We start from the raw sequence: 14706 nt of genomic DNA, 5'->3' as shown, positions 1-14706 counted from the left end.
GTCCGGAGCCTGTGCTCCGCAACGGGAGAGGCCACAACAGAGGGAGGCCCGCATACCACAAAAAAAAAAAAAAAAAAAAAAAGAAATACTTTAGCCATGCTAGAAAAAAAAAACCCCATCATATGTATATGCATACACATGTACATATACATATATACATTTATGCATACCTCATTTTGTTTATCCATTCATCCATCGATAGACATTTAGAGTGTTTCCACTTTTTGGCTATGAACATTACTATACAAATATCTATTTAAGTCTCTGCTTTCAAGTCTTTTTGGGTATATACCCAGAAGTAGAATTGCTAAATCACATGATAATTCTTTTTAATTTTTTTGAGGAACTGCCGTACTGTCTTCCATAGTGGCTGCACCATTTTACATTCCCTCGGCAACGCACAAAAGTTCTAATTTCTCCAGCACTTGTTGTTTTCTGTTTGTTTCTTATAAGAGCCATTTTCATGGCAGTGCTAAGTTTTAAGACTTAATTTTGAGAAAAGAAATATAAAATTCAGTTCGTGGATCTGAACTAGATTTCCCACTTGTCTTTTGGACAGTTTGAAAAATTTGTCTTCCAACAAATACTCAAGTAAAACATGAGTAAACATGAAAAGCTTCCTACTATGGAAGTTATGGAGAGCTGGTCATGAGCAGGGGCTCACTTCCTAGCTGGGTAGCCTTGAGCAAGTTCACTTACTTCTCAGCCACTTCCTAGGGTTGTTGGGAAGATTAAATTTTCTCATACTTTAAAGCCCTTTTCAACAGTGCCGTGTACCCAGGACACGGGTCGGGCACTGTTTCAGGGTGAGTTGTTGCTTACTGACTTGCACAGAACTGAAACTCTCCCTGAGTTCCATCTTGATTGTCAGAGATCCAAACCATCTGTAAGTAGGATATTTTTTATTTCCTTTTTGGTGGTGCCAGAATATATCTGAAGCACTGAAACTTTTAAATGCATTTGTCAAGACATTTTACTGCCTTACTAGATATTAAGAACTTTCTTTTAAAAGGGAAAACATTGTAGGAGGGGAAATAGAAAATTATTTTCATGTGGACAGGACTATAAATGGGATTATTTTCTTGGGAGAAAACTTTATAAATGGAAACCTCTTAATACAGCAAAAGATTGAATTTAAATTCAGTGTTTTCTCTTTGAAAATGCCATGCCACAGTCTTCGTTATTTGTTATATTTCTAAAGTGCTTTTCTTCCCAGGAAGCTCATTACAAACTGTCTCCTGACCCGATTCATTTCAGCTCCTTCGCAGGGGAACCACCCTTCAAAATGTACCAAAAACAGATCAGAGAGCTTGCAAATCAAGACCCATAGTTGTTTTGCGTGGATACTGCATTTTATAAAGTGTGACACCACTGTTTATCATTAAGGGTTCAAATAATTTCATCCCCTTAGGCAGAATATTCAGTTATGAGCTTGAGTCAAACTATAGTAGACAAGTTGTAGATTCCTTAGAAAGTGGGCTTCTAATGGAAATGTTGACAATCCATTAACAGCAGGAGGGCCACTGGCTGCCACTAAACGTGTACTTAAAGATTACAGTAATAAAAACACATATTTAAAAATGCCTGCTAAGGGCTTCCCTGGTGGTGCAGTGGTTGAGAATCCGCCTGCCTATGCCAGGGACATGAGTTCGAGCCCTGGCCCGGGAAGATCCCACATGCCGAGGAGCAACTAAGCCCATGTGCCACAACTACTGAGCCTGCTTTCTAGAGCCCGCGAGCCACAACTACTGAGCCCGTGTGCCACAACTACTGAAGCCCACACGCCTAGAGCCCATGCTCCACAACATGAGAAGCCACCGCAGTGAGAAGCCCACGCACCGCAAGGAAGAGCAGCCCCTGCTCGCCGCAACTAGAGAAAGCCCGCACACAGCAACGAAGACCAACGCAGCCAAAAATAAAATAAATTTTAAAAAATTAAAAAATAAAAATGCCTGTTAGAAGTTCAAGGATTTTTATTTTTCACATTGCCGTTAATAATAGGCCACCCTATCCTTTTGGCATTTGATTTTATCTCATAAATGGGCTTAATCTAAATTAATGCTGTTGTACTACAGCATTTTTTTCTGTTTGATTTTGAGGGGTTTGGATCTTTGGGCAGAATTATCAATGCCTTTAGTGGAAGATGAATAATCGGTGTATTCGTAGAATTATGGAATTTTAAATCTGGAAAGGATCTCAGTGATCTCTCGTATCTGCTAGAGGAGATTTGAGCTCCTAAAAAGTAATGGGCTAGAACTTAAAAAGGGAAAATGACTGCGGGGGAATTGATGTTGTGCCTGAGGCCTTAATATTTTCTTACTTGTGACATTATTGCAATGCCCTTTGGCCTAATCTCCTTGCCTCAGTTATCTTTCTTTTTTCCTACTGTATGTTTTTTTGATGGTAAAAATAGTATGTTCATTGTAGAACTATTAGAAAGTAAAGAAAATAATAAAAGACTAAAAATCACCTCTAGCCTCATCACCCAGAGTAGTCACTGCTAATATTTGGCGGGTATTGCCCCCATCTTTTTTCCATCTACATGTATATATTTCCTTTTACAAAACTGGGTTCATGCAGAACATACTATTCTAAAATCATTTTTACTTTGCAATAGCTCATGAACATTTTCTCACATTACTGAATATTCTTTAAGGACTTGATTTTCATCAGCTGCTTAGTGTATAATCTCAGAGTTGTGCAAGATTTCTCTAACCTGTTTAGGGAGTTTGACGTGTTGTCTGTTGACACTGCAGTGAATGTCCATGTACACAAATTTACATCTCTGACTGTCTCCTCAGGAAAAAAAGTTTTTGTGCCTATTGCCCAATTACCCCTCCGAACGGCACTACTATTTTACCCTTCCACCAGCAGTAACAGGAGTGTAGTCTTTTTCCCGAGCCCTCACCAACACTGGCCATTACAAATTAAAAAAAAAAATCTTGGGGGAATGACATCATCAAGATGGCAACATAGGTCATTCCTTACTTTGTTCTCCGTCACAAGAAGAACTAACAACTATTCACAGAGAAGACACCACTGAGAGAATCCTAGAACACTTGGGTGAGGCTGAAGCACCCCCTGCACCACGGAGACCAAGACAGGTGGCATTAGAAGGGTAAGAGGAGCCACTACGTCCTCACCGCACTGCCCCTCCCCCAGGCCAGCATGGCACCGTGGAGAAATCTCCCCTGAGCCTCTGGTTCCTCCAGTGGCGAAAGAGGCCCAGATGGACATCCAGCTCTCCCAGCACTGTGGGTTCTTTCTTGCGAGACCATCTCTGGTCTTACCCCATGGAGATTGCAGAGGAATCTGAAGGACTTGACCACTGAGAATCTCATCATGCCACAAGCAGCACTCTGATCTTGGCGGACCAAGTTCCTATGTGCAGTGCCCAAGTAGTAGCCCCAGCCAGCCACTTTGTCCATCCGCAGAGTCGAGTCATTGGCACCATCTGACCTGGGAACTCAGTGGAGTCCAAGTCTGTCTGATTTGGGTCCTCAAACAAAGATTTTTGGCCCTGGAGCCCGGTCTGTCCCCACGCATGCAGGGGAGCTGAGTTTTAACCCCCACTGACTGCTGAGTGAAGCTCCCAGCCACACCCAACCAGAAAGCCTGGCCAGAACACCTGGGAAGCTGCATAGCCCAGCAATACTTGAGCACAGAGTCTGGCAGGCAGAGCTGACAGACGGCAGAGCAAAGCCAGTGGCTGTGTTCAGCTAGGAAACTTAGGGTGCAGGTCAGCTTGAATCAAGACCACCAACAAAGAGCCTTTCTGGCCTTGGAATTAGTTCTCCCACTGTGCCCAGGAAGGGAACCTAATTCACAGCCCCACTCATTGCTGAATACACCTTGCAACCCACCCGACCACGGAATCTAACTAGAGCACACGGGAAGCTGCCTAGCCCATCCAACAACCCTGCATACAGTGGCACTTGGACAGAGAGCAAAACTGGTGGCCCTGTCTGGCCAGGGAATTCAGTACACACTCTTGCCTGACTCAGGTCCCCAAACAACAAACCGTACAGGCCCTGGGGCCTATTCTGCTGCCCTACCAGGGAAGAGAAGCTAATTCATAGCCCCACCTACCGCTGAGTATAGTACCCAGTCATGACCATCTAGTAATCCTGACCAGAAAACCCAGGAAGCTGTGGAGCCCAACCTACAGCCTCACTTGTGCAGGGAACCAAATCAGCAGGCCTATCCAACTATTCTCAGGCAGCAGCAAGCCCTCCCTGCCCCATCACCTCAGAACTTGGGCAGTGGCCTCACCCCAAAATAAACCCTGATAGCAAACCATTCCTGCCCAAGGATGTTACCAGCAAACACATCCAGAAACCCAAACTGAGCTGACCGTCTCTGCCAAAGCACACATGTAAAGTCTGGAAGAGAAGACCACTTCCTCAAGTGTGCATATACCAATGTAAGAAATCAAGGATCATGAAAAATCTGGTTAATATGACAGCAAAGGAAACTAATAAAGCTCCAATTTCTGACCCTAAAGAAATGGACATCTCTGAACTTTCAGACAAAGAATTCAGAATAATCCTCCTAAAGAAGTTTAGTGAACTACAAGCACACACAGACAACAAAATGAGGAAAACCATACATGAACAAAATGAGAAACTCAACAAAGAAATAGGAATCATCATCAAAAAAAAAAAAAAAAAAAAAAAACCCAAACAGAAACCCTAGAGCTGAAAAATACGATGACTGAAGAACTCAACAATGAGCTTCAAAAGCAGACTCCACTAGGCATAAGAAACCTAGAAGTCAAGAAACTATCCAGTCAGGAGCAAAAAGGAAAAAAAACAATGAAGAAGAGTGAATAAAACCTATGGGAATTACAGGACACAATCAAAAGAAACAGTATGTGCATTATGGGAATTCCAGAAGGAGAAGATAAAGAGAAAGAGACAAAGTGTATTATTTAAATCAGTAATGGCTGAAAACTTCCCACAATTTGGGAGAGAAAGGGACATCCAGATCCATAAGGCACAAAGGACACCAAATAGGTTAAAGCTGAGTAGGGCTACACTGAGATTATAATTAAACTGTCAAAAGTCAAAGACAAAGAATTTTGAAAGCAGCAAGAGAAAGGAGAAATTACAAACACTGGAACCCTCATAAGACTTCTGGTAGATTTCTCAACAGAAACGTTTCATGTCAGGAGAGAATGGAATGGTATATTCAAATTTTTGAAAAAAACCCATCAACCAAGAATTCTATGCCTGGCAAAGCTATCCTTCAGAAATGAAGGAGAGATAAAGGTATTCCTGAAGAAACAAAACCTGAGGGAGTTTATCACCACTAGATCTGCCTTACAAGAAAGGCTAAACGGAGTTCTTTGAGTAAAAGGACACTAAATAACATCATAAAACATAAGAAGGTAGCATAAAACTCAATGGTAATGGTAAGTATATAGTCAACGTTAGATTCTGTAATGTAACAGTGGTACATAATTCACTTATAACTGTATGTTAAAAGTTAGAAAACAGGACTTCCCTGGTGGTGCAGTGGTTGAGAATCCGCCTGCCAATGCAGGGGACACGGGTATGATCCCTGGTCTGGGAAGATCCCACATGCCTGTGCACCACAACTATGGAGGCTGTGCTCTAGAGCCTGTGAGCCACAACTACTGAGGCCGTGTGCCACAACTACTGAAGCCCACACGCCTAGAGCCCGTGCTCTGCAACAAGAGAAGCCACTGCAATGAGAAGCCTACACACCACAACAAAGAGTAGCCCCCACTCGCCACAACTAGAGAAAGCCTGCACACAGCAACAAAGACCCAATGAAGCCATAAATAAGTAAATAAATAAGTAAATACTACTTTAAAAAGTTAGAGAACTTAGTTAAAAATAACCATGACTACAATAATTTGATATTGGTTACACAATATTTAATAATATATCAACTGTCCAGCAACAATAACCTAAAATGTGAGGGAGAGGACAAGCAAAAGTAAAGTTTAGGAAGTCTACTGAAGTCATTATCAGTTTAAAATAGGGTGTTATTATTTTAATACAGTCTGTGTAAGCCTCATGGTAATGATAAGGCAAAAACCTGTAGTATTTACACAAAAGAACATGGTAAAGTTGTCAAAGCATACTGATACCAAAAGACATCAAAACACACACAAAAACACAGCAAGATATGAAACAAGGAACAGAGAAACTACAAAACAGCCAGAAAACAATTAACAAAATGGCAATAATAAGTCCTTCCCTATCAATAATTACTTTTAACATAAATGGACTAGATTCTGCAATCAAAAGATACAGAATGGCTAAATGGTTAAAAAAAAAAACACGATCCAACAATATGTTGCCCACAAGAGGTTCACTTTAACCTTAAAGACACACACAGACTGAAAATAAAGGGGTGGAGCTCAATATTAAAAAAACAAACAACCCAATCCAAAAATGGGCAGAAGACCTAAATAGACATTTCTCCAAAGAAGACATACAGATGGCCAAGAAGCACGTGAAAAGCTGCTCAACATCACTAATTATGGGAGAACAGTATGGACCTTCCTTAAAAAACTGAAAATAGAATTACCATATGACCCAGCAATCCCACTACTGGGCATATACCCAGAGAAAACCATTAATTCAAAAAGACACATGCACCCCAATCTTCATTGCAGCACTATTTACAATAGCCATGTCATGGAAGCAATCTAAACACCCATTGACAGACGAATGGTTAAAGAACATGTGGTACATATATACAATGGAATATTACTCAGCTATAAAAAGGAACGAAATTGGGTCATTTGTAGAGACGTGGATGGATCTGGAGATTGTCATACAGAGTGAAGTCAGTCAGAAAAACAAATATCGTATATTAACGCATATATGTGGAACCTAGAAAAATGGTACAGATGAACCGGTTTGCAGGGCAGAAATAGAGACACAGATGGAGAGAACAAATGTAGGGACACCAAGGGGGGAAAGTGGCGGGGGTGGTGGTGGGACGAACTGGGAGATTGGGATTGACATGTATACACTAATATGTATAAAATAGATAACTAATAAGAACCTGCTGTATAAAAAAATAAAATTAAATTAAAAAATTAAAAAATAAATAAAATTTAAAAAACAAACAGAAAGAAAAGAAAGGGGTGGAAAAAGATAATCCAAGCAAATGGTATATTTTAAGAAGTCAGGGGTAGGTGTACTTACATGAGACAAAATAGACTTTATAATAAAAATAGTACAGAGAGACAAAGAATGTCATCATATAATGATAAAGGGGTCAATCCATCAAGAAGATATAATAATTGTAGATATTTATGCATCCAACGTTGGAGCACCCAAATATATAAAGCAGACCTAAATTGAGAAACAGCAATACAATAATAGTTGGGGACTTTAATACCCCACTCTCAACAACGGATAGCTCATCCACACAGGGAATCAATAAGGAAACAGTGGATATGAACAACGCTACAGATCAACTGAACCTAAGAGACATACAGGATATTCTATCCAATAACAGCCGAATATACACTCCTAAGTGCATATGGAACATTTTTTAGAATAGACCATATGTTAGGCCACAAAACAAGTCTAAGCACATTTAAGAATATTGAAATCATACCAAGTATCTTCTCTGACCACAATGGTATGAAACTAGAAATCAGTAACAGGAAGAAAACTAGAAAGTTCACAAATACATGGAAATTAAATAATATTCTCCTGACCCATCAAAGAAGAAAGGGGAAATAATGTATCTTAAGACAGATGGAAAATGGAAACACTACATACCAAAACTTATGGCATGCAACAAAAGCAATTCCAAGAGGAAAGTTCATAGCAATAAATGCCTACATTAAGAAATAAGAAAAGTCTCAAATAACGTAACTCTATACCTTAAGGAACCAGAAAGAGCAGAACTGAGCCCAAAGTTAGCAGAAGGAAGGAAATAAAGATTAGAGCAGAAACAAATGAGATAGAGAATAGGAAGACAATAGAAAAGATTAACAACACTTTAACAAAACTAAGAGTTAGTCCTTGGAAAAGATAAACAAGGTTGTCAAGACCTTTAGCTAGACTCACCAAGAAACAGAGAGAGAGGACTCAAATCAACAAAACTATAAATGAAAAGGGAGACATTACCACTGATACCACAGAAATACAAAGGATTATAAGAGACTACTCTGAACAATTTATGCACCAACAAACTGGACAACCTAGAATAAATGGACACATTTTTAGAAACATACAACCTAACAAGACTGAATCAGGAAGAAAGAGGAAATCTGAACAGACCAATTAGTATTAAGGAGATTGAATCATTAATCAAAAATCTCCCGATGAAGAAAAGCCCAGGACCAGATGGCTTCACTGGTGAATTTTAGCAAGCATTTAAAGAAGAATTAATGCCATTCCTTCTCAAACTCTTCCCAAAATATTGAGGAGGTGGGAAACTCCCAAACTCGTTTTACAAGGTCAGCATTACCCTCATACCAAAGCCAGAAAAGGACACTCCCAGAAAAGAAAACCATAGGCCAATATCCATTATGAATATAGATGCAAAAATTCTCAGTAAAATACTAGCAAACTGAATTCAGCAGCACGTTAAAAAGATCTTTCGCCATGACCAAGTGGGATTTATCCCCGAGATGCAAGGATAGTTCAGACACAAATCCGTCAATGTGATGCATCAATTAATAGAATGAAAGGAAAAAAAATCATATGATCATCCCTATAGATGCAGGAAAAGCATTTGACAAAATGTAACAACTATTTATGACAGTTGTTAAAAACTACAAACTAGGTATAGAAGGAACATGCCACAACATAATAAAGGCCATATATGACAGTCCCACAGCTAACATCATACTCATACATCATACATGAAAGGTTAAAAACCTGTTCTCTAAAATCAGGAACAAGGCAAGGCTGCCCACTCTCCCCACTCCTATTCAACATAGTACTCAAAGGCCTAGCCAGAGCAAGCAGGCAAGAAAAAGATATAAAAGGCATTAGGATTGGGAAGGAAGAAGTAAAATAGTCTCTATTTGCATATGACATGATTTTAGACCTAGAAAATTCTAGAGACTCCATCAGTAAACTGCTAGATCTAATCAATTCAGTAAAGTTGCAGGATACAAAATTAACATACAAAAATCAGTAGCATTTCTGTACACTGATAATGAGTTATATGAAAAAGAGACTTAAATTATCCCATTTACAGTAGCATCAAAAAGAATAGAATACTTAATTTAACCAAGGAGGTGAAAGATCTCTGCACTGAAAGCTACAAGACATTGAAGAAAGAAATCCAAGAAGACAGCAATAACTGGAAAGATATCCCATGCTCTTGGATTGAGAGAATTGTTAAAATGCCCATACTACCCAAAGCCATCTATAGATTCAATGCAATTCCTATCAAGATTCTAATGGCATTTTTTTCCAGAAATAAAAAAAAAAAAGTCCTAAAATTTATATGGAACCACAAAAGACCCTGCCTGGACAGCCAAAACAATCTTGAGAAAGAAGAACGAACTGGGAGGCATCACACTTCTTGCTTTCAAGCTATACTATAAAGCTGTAGTAATCAAAACAGTATGACAGTGGCATAATAACAGACACAAAGACCAACAAAACAGAATTGAGAGCCCAGGAGTAAACCCATGCAAGGGAGCCAAAAATACTCAATAGAGAAAAGACAGTATCTTCAATAAATGGTGCTAGAAAATTGGACATTTACATGTAAAAGAAAGTAGACCCCTATCTTACACCACCGACGAAAATTAACTTGAAATAGATTAAAGATTTCAATGTGAGATCACAATCCACAAAATTCCCAGTAGAAAACATCAGAGCAAAACTCCTTGACATGGGTCTTGGCAATGATTTTTTGGATATGACACCCAAGGCACAAGCAACAAAATAAATGAGACTACATCAAACTGAAAAATTTTGCATGGCAAAAGAAACCACCTACAAAATTAAAAGACAGCCTACGGAAAGGGAAAAAATATTTACAAACCATGTATCTGATAAGGAATTAACATCCAAAATATATAAAGATCTCATAAAGTTGAATAGCAAAAAACTAAGTAATCCAATTTAAAAATAGGCAAAGGACCTAGAATAGACATTTTTCCAACGAAGATATACCAATGGTTAACAAGTACATGAAAAGATGTTCAACGTCACTGAATCAATAGGGAAATGCAGATGGAAACCACAATGAGATATCATCTCACACCTGTTAGAGTGTGAGCAATAAAAAGACAAGAGAACAAATGCTGGCAAGTATGTAGAGAAAAGGGAACGGTTGTGCACTGTTGGTGGGATTGTCAACTGGTACAACCAGTATGGAAACATTATGAAGGTTCCTCAAAAAATTCAAAATATGATCCAGAATTCTCACTTGTGGGAATACAGTTGACCCTTGAACAGGTTTGAACTGCATGGGTCCACTTATACTTGGATTTTTTTCAGTATTAAATACTAAGGTACTACATTATCTACAGTTGGGTGAATCCACAGATGTAGAACTGTGAATGCAGAGGGCCAATTACCATGTTTTACACCGATTTTTCGACGGCACAGAGGGTCAGCATCCATAACCCCCCCATTGTTCAAGGGTCAACTATTATATCTGAAGGAAATGAACACTGTGTTTAAGAGATAACTGCACCCCTGTGTTCATAGCAGCATTATTTGTAATAGTGAAGACATGGAAACAACCTAAGTGTCTGTCGATGGATGAATGGATAAAGTTGTGGTTTACACACACACACACTCTGGATTATTACTCATCCATATAAAAGGAGGAGATCCCGCCATTTGTGATAACACGGATGGACCTTGAGGGCATTTTGCCAAGTGAAGTAAGTCAGAGAAAGACAAATACTGTATGATTTCACTGACAGGTTGTGTTTACCAGAGGTAGGGAGTATGGGGAGGGGAAATTGCATAAAGGGGGTCAAAAGGTACAAATTTCCAGTTATAAGATAAGTAAGTACTAGGCATGTAATGTACAACATGATCACCATAGTTAACATTGCTGTATGGTATATATGCAGGTTTTGAGAGTACATCCTAAGAGTTTTCATCACAAGGAAAAAAAATTTGTATCCATATGAGATGATGGATGTTAACTAACCTTATTGTAGTAATCATTTCACGATTTAAGTGAAATCATTATGCTGTACACCTTAAACGTATATAGTTTAAGAGAAGAACCAGAAAGAGAAGTTCAATTGTTCATACAATTGAATTGTATGTCAATTCTATCTCAAAACTGGAAAAACTTTTAAAATGTTGGGAAGATGAAAAATATCTTTAGCAATCTGATATATTAAAAAAGGTATCTCACATCAATCACTTTGCGTTAGTTTATTAGTGATGCCAAACATTTTTTAGAGTTCATTTATAAGTCTTTTGTGAGTTACCTGTATGTGCCAAATGCTCGTTATCTTCTTTTTGGTTTCTAAGCTGTTTATATACTAAAATGCTTAATTTGTATTTAAATGTTGCAAAAATTTCCCCCTTTTTTTTCATTTGCCTTGTACCTTATTTCATAGTGGTTTGGGTTTTTTTTTTTTTGAGGTACAGAAGTTTTAAATTTTCTATATAGCCAAACATCAATCTTTTTTTAAAATGGTTTCTTTTTTTGCTTTTATGCTCATACCCAAAGGTATTTCTACATCACCAATCTTACCATACCCCTCTCTTGATTAAGACCTTCCAGGGGCTCTTCAGGAGAAATCCATCCTCCTCCTGGTGCTCCAGCCTCAACTACTGTCACCCTACAGGCACTTGGGGTCCAGTCAGGCCAAGCAGTTATGCTTAGCCCTGTCTACTTAGCACCTTCTGTTTGGAAAGCCATTCCTCATCCAGCCCCACGGGCTCACCACCCATCCCCACCCCATCTTCCCGCATGTCACTGAAGCCCCAGCTTCGATATGACCACCAACTTGATCTTTTCTTCCCCCCATGCCCCTCCTCACCCAGGTAACTCCACTCCAGCCCCCATGGTCTCCTTGCTTGTCCTGGGACGTGCACTGCGTGCTCCCTTCTCGGAGTTCTGTCTGGAACGTGCTTCCCCCCGATTGCCGTTCACGTGGTCCCCTCCTCACCTCTTTCAGGTCTCTGCTCAGACAGCATCTTCTCAGTGAGGCCTTCCCTGAGCGCCCGACTGACCTTTGCAGCCCACCTGTCCCCCCGGCCCACACCCCAGTCTGCTAACCTCTCTCGTTTTAGTTTTCTCTCAGACCATAGTTCCATCTGACACACCTCATATTTTGTTTGTTTATTGCGTGATTCCTCCCTCATATCCATGAGGATAGGGATTTTTGTTTTATTTCCTGCTGTACTTCGAAGTACCGAGGACATTGACATTTGCCTGGCACATCATAGACAGCAGTTCGATTTGGAGATGGAGGAAAAGGCGGTAAGAAGGGATGAGTCCCAAGAACCAGCCGGGAGGATAATCCGATGTGGCAGCATCTTCCTGCCCCAGAATCTCACTCAGCCCCTCCCCAGAGATAGTCTGGGGAACACGGGCTGTCACGCGAGCCTGCGTTTGTGCGTGCAGGTATTAGAGCAGCGGCTGTCCTTCCTGCCTTGTTCGTTTCCCTACCGCCTCAGAAGGCTCCTTTAACAGACGCCTTCTCTCCCTTCTCTCTCTAGAAGCAGATGTTCCAGGAGAGGAGTAGCCGGATGCTGCAGGCCTTGTCGCCGAAGCAGAGCCCTGTGAGCAGCCCCACCAGGAGCCGGTCCCCTTCACGTTCCCCGTCGCCCACCTTCTCGTGGCTCCCGAACAAAACCTCACCCCCCTCCTCACCCAAAGCTGCCTCAGCCTCCATCAGCAGCATGAGTGAGGGGGATGAGGATGAGAAGTAAAGGCTGCTGGCAGACAAGAGCCACGCCACACAGGCTGGGGGGAGGGCGGGGGCACGGGGGATGCCTGAGTGGTGTGGGAAGGATAACAGTCGCAGGAGCTGCAGCTCAGCCAGGAGACCCTGAGCTCTGCTAAGGGAAAGGCTTGAGACCAGCTCTCCCTCAGTCTCCACTCAGCCTAAGACTTGGACTCTGCATGGAGGTTTCCCACCGGACAACCTATACAAACCTTCTTAGCATCATCTAGAACCACTCTACTTTAACCTTGCTAAGGAAAGATGCAGAGCACCCCTGGGAGACTTGCACTGAGTGGGGTGCCTTCTGCTTTGGTTCTTACACTGACCCCCACCAAGTATACCCCCCGGGGAAGCGGCTGTTCCCTCAATCTACTACTTCCAGCCCCTAAGGGCCCTGCACGTTGCCTCCTACCACCCAAGCTCTGCCAGAATAAAGTTTCCAGTAGAGGTGGCAGAGTGCTTCTGAAATAGTCAAGCTACAGACAAATGCCAACCTTCTCAGTTTAGCCACGAGACCTGATGTTGCAACACATCAGTTCTTTCCCGCTCCAGGAACGTGGCGTCTAGACCAAGCCTTGCTTTAGGCTACATATATCAAAGGTCACCTAGTATGAACCTCAACTTCTTATTCCAAGGACAGTGTTGTCAAGGAGAACGCCACCTAAGGTGTAATGTCTCCTGGTTGTACTCTTTCATCATTGGTTTGACTTCATTGTTTTCCAGAAACTACCTTAATCTGTGGGAAATGCAACAAAACAGAACATCATATATATACATACATATATATGTATATGTGTATGTATATGTATATATATATATATATATATGTATATAAAGGAGCCGCTTTGCTTTGGCTCCAAGTTTAGCAAACTTCTTATTCCAAGGACAGTGTTGTCAAGGAGAACGCCACCTAAGGTGTAATGTCTCCTGGTTGTACTCTTTCATCATTGGTTTGACTTCATTGTTTTCCAGAAACTACCTTAATCTGTGGGAAATGCAACAAAACAGAACATCATATATATACATACATATATATGTATATGTGTATGTATATGTATATATATATATATATATATATGTATATAAAGGAGCCGCTTTGCTTTGGCTCCAAGTTTAGCAGATGGTAGATGTTTCCTGAAGCTTCTTCTTCAAGGATGCTATTATGGAATGGCTTTTCCCATTTCTGACCAGTTAACAGTTTCATAGACCTCAAGTAACGGTTTGATGTACCAAACCACATAGTATACCAATAGGGGGTGCTACCTGCACGTATCTGTTCTATGTATGCTCCCAATACGCCATCCAGGGTGTGTACCATATGCAATATGAATCTATGGTGGTGGCATTTTGCGTTATCCCCCTCTCCTGCTCTCACCCTAATACCCTGCTGAAACCCTTGGTCTGAAGAACTACCTGGTTCCCTTGTGACTTGGGCACTTTGTCAGAAGCTCATCCCGCATTCCTGTAGAAATGTCCCAGCCACGAAATCAGCACGTTGTGCTCACAGCCTCCCATCATCTTTTTGGGTAGAGGAAGGCTCTGAACAGTCTCGCCGAGCAAGGTGGGAACCTCGGCCTGACCTCAGCATCTGGGCGTTCCAGGTAGTCATGTAATTACCCACCTCCCCGGCCCTTGGTTTCAAATGGGATGAAGGCGCTAAGCATGCCTGCTGAGTCGTCGGAAGTTACTGTCCCCTAAGCACAGGTAGAAACGAGCAGGTAGAGGGGCAAGACGTAGAACCACACTCTTGGGTAGAAGAGGCACTGCCTGGCCGTGCCAGTAAAGCCAGAGGCCCAACACAGCAACTTGCAGACAGAGCCCGG

At 41.1% G+C, this 14706-nt stretch overlaps 1 protein-coding gene across 1 annotated transcript in view; it reads left to right on the top strand.

The window, feature by feature from the left end:
- The window catches only part of PCYT1B (phosphate cytidylyltransferase 1B, choline), a 122802-nt gene extending 109933 nt beyond the window's left edge, over window positions 1–12869 (top strand). Inside the window, exon 8 of the mRNA XM_055081882.1 lies at window positions 12657–12869. Coding sequence (XP_054937857.1) covers window positions 12657–12869 — 213 coding nt within the window. The remainder of the gene's footprint in view (window positions 1–12656) is intronic.
- The last annotated feature ends 1837 nt before the right edge of the window (window positions 12870–14706 follow it).

The sequence above is a fragment of the Physeter macrocephalus genome, chromosome 21 (genome assembly GCF_002837175.3).
Source record: "Physeter macrocephalus isolate SW-GA chromosome 21, ASM283717v5, whole genome shotgun sequence".
In the NCBI taxonomy this organism is placed as follows: Eukaryota; Metazoa; Chordata; class Mammalia; order Artiodactyla; family Physeteridae; genus Physeter; species Physeter macrocephalus.
This window is presented reverse-complemented; position numbering and strand designations above follow the sequence as displayed.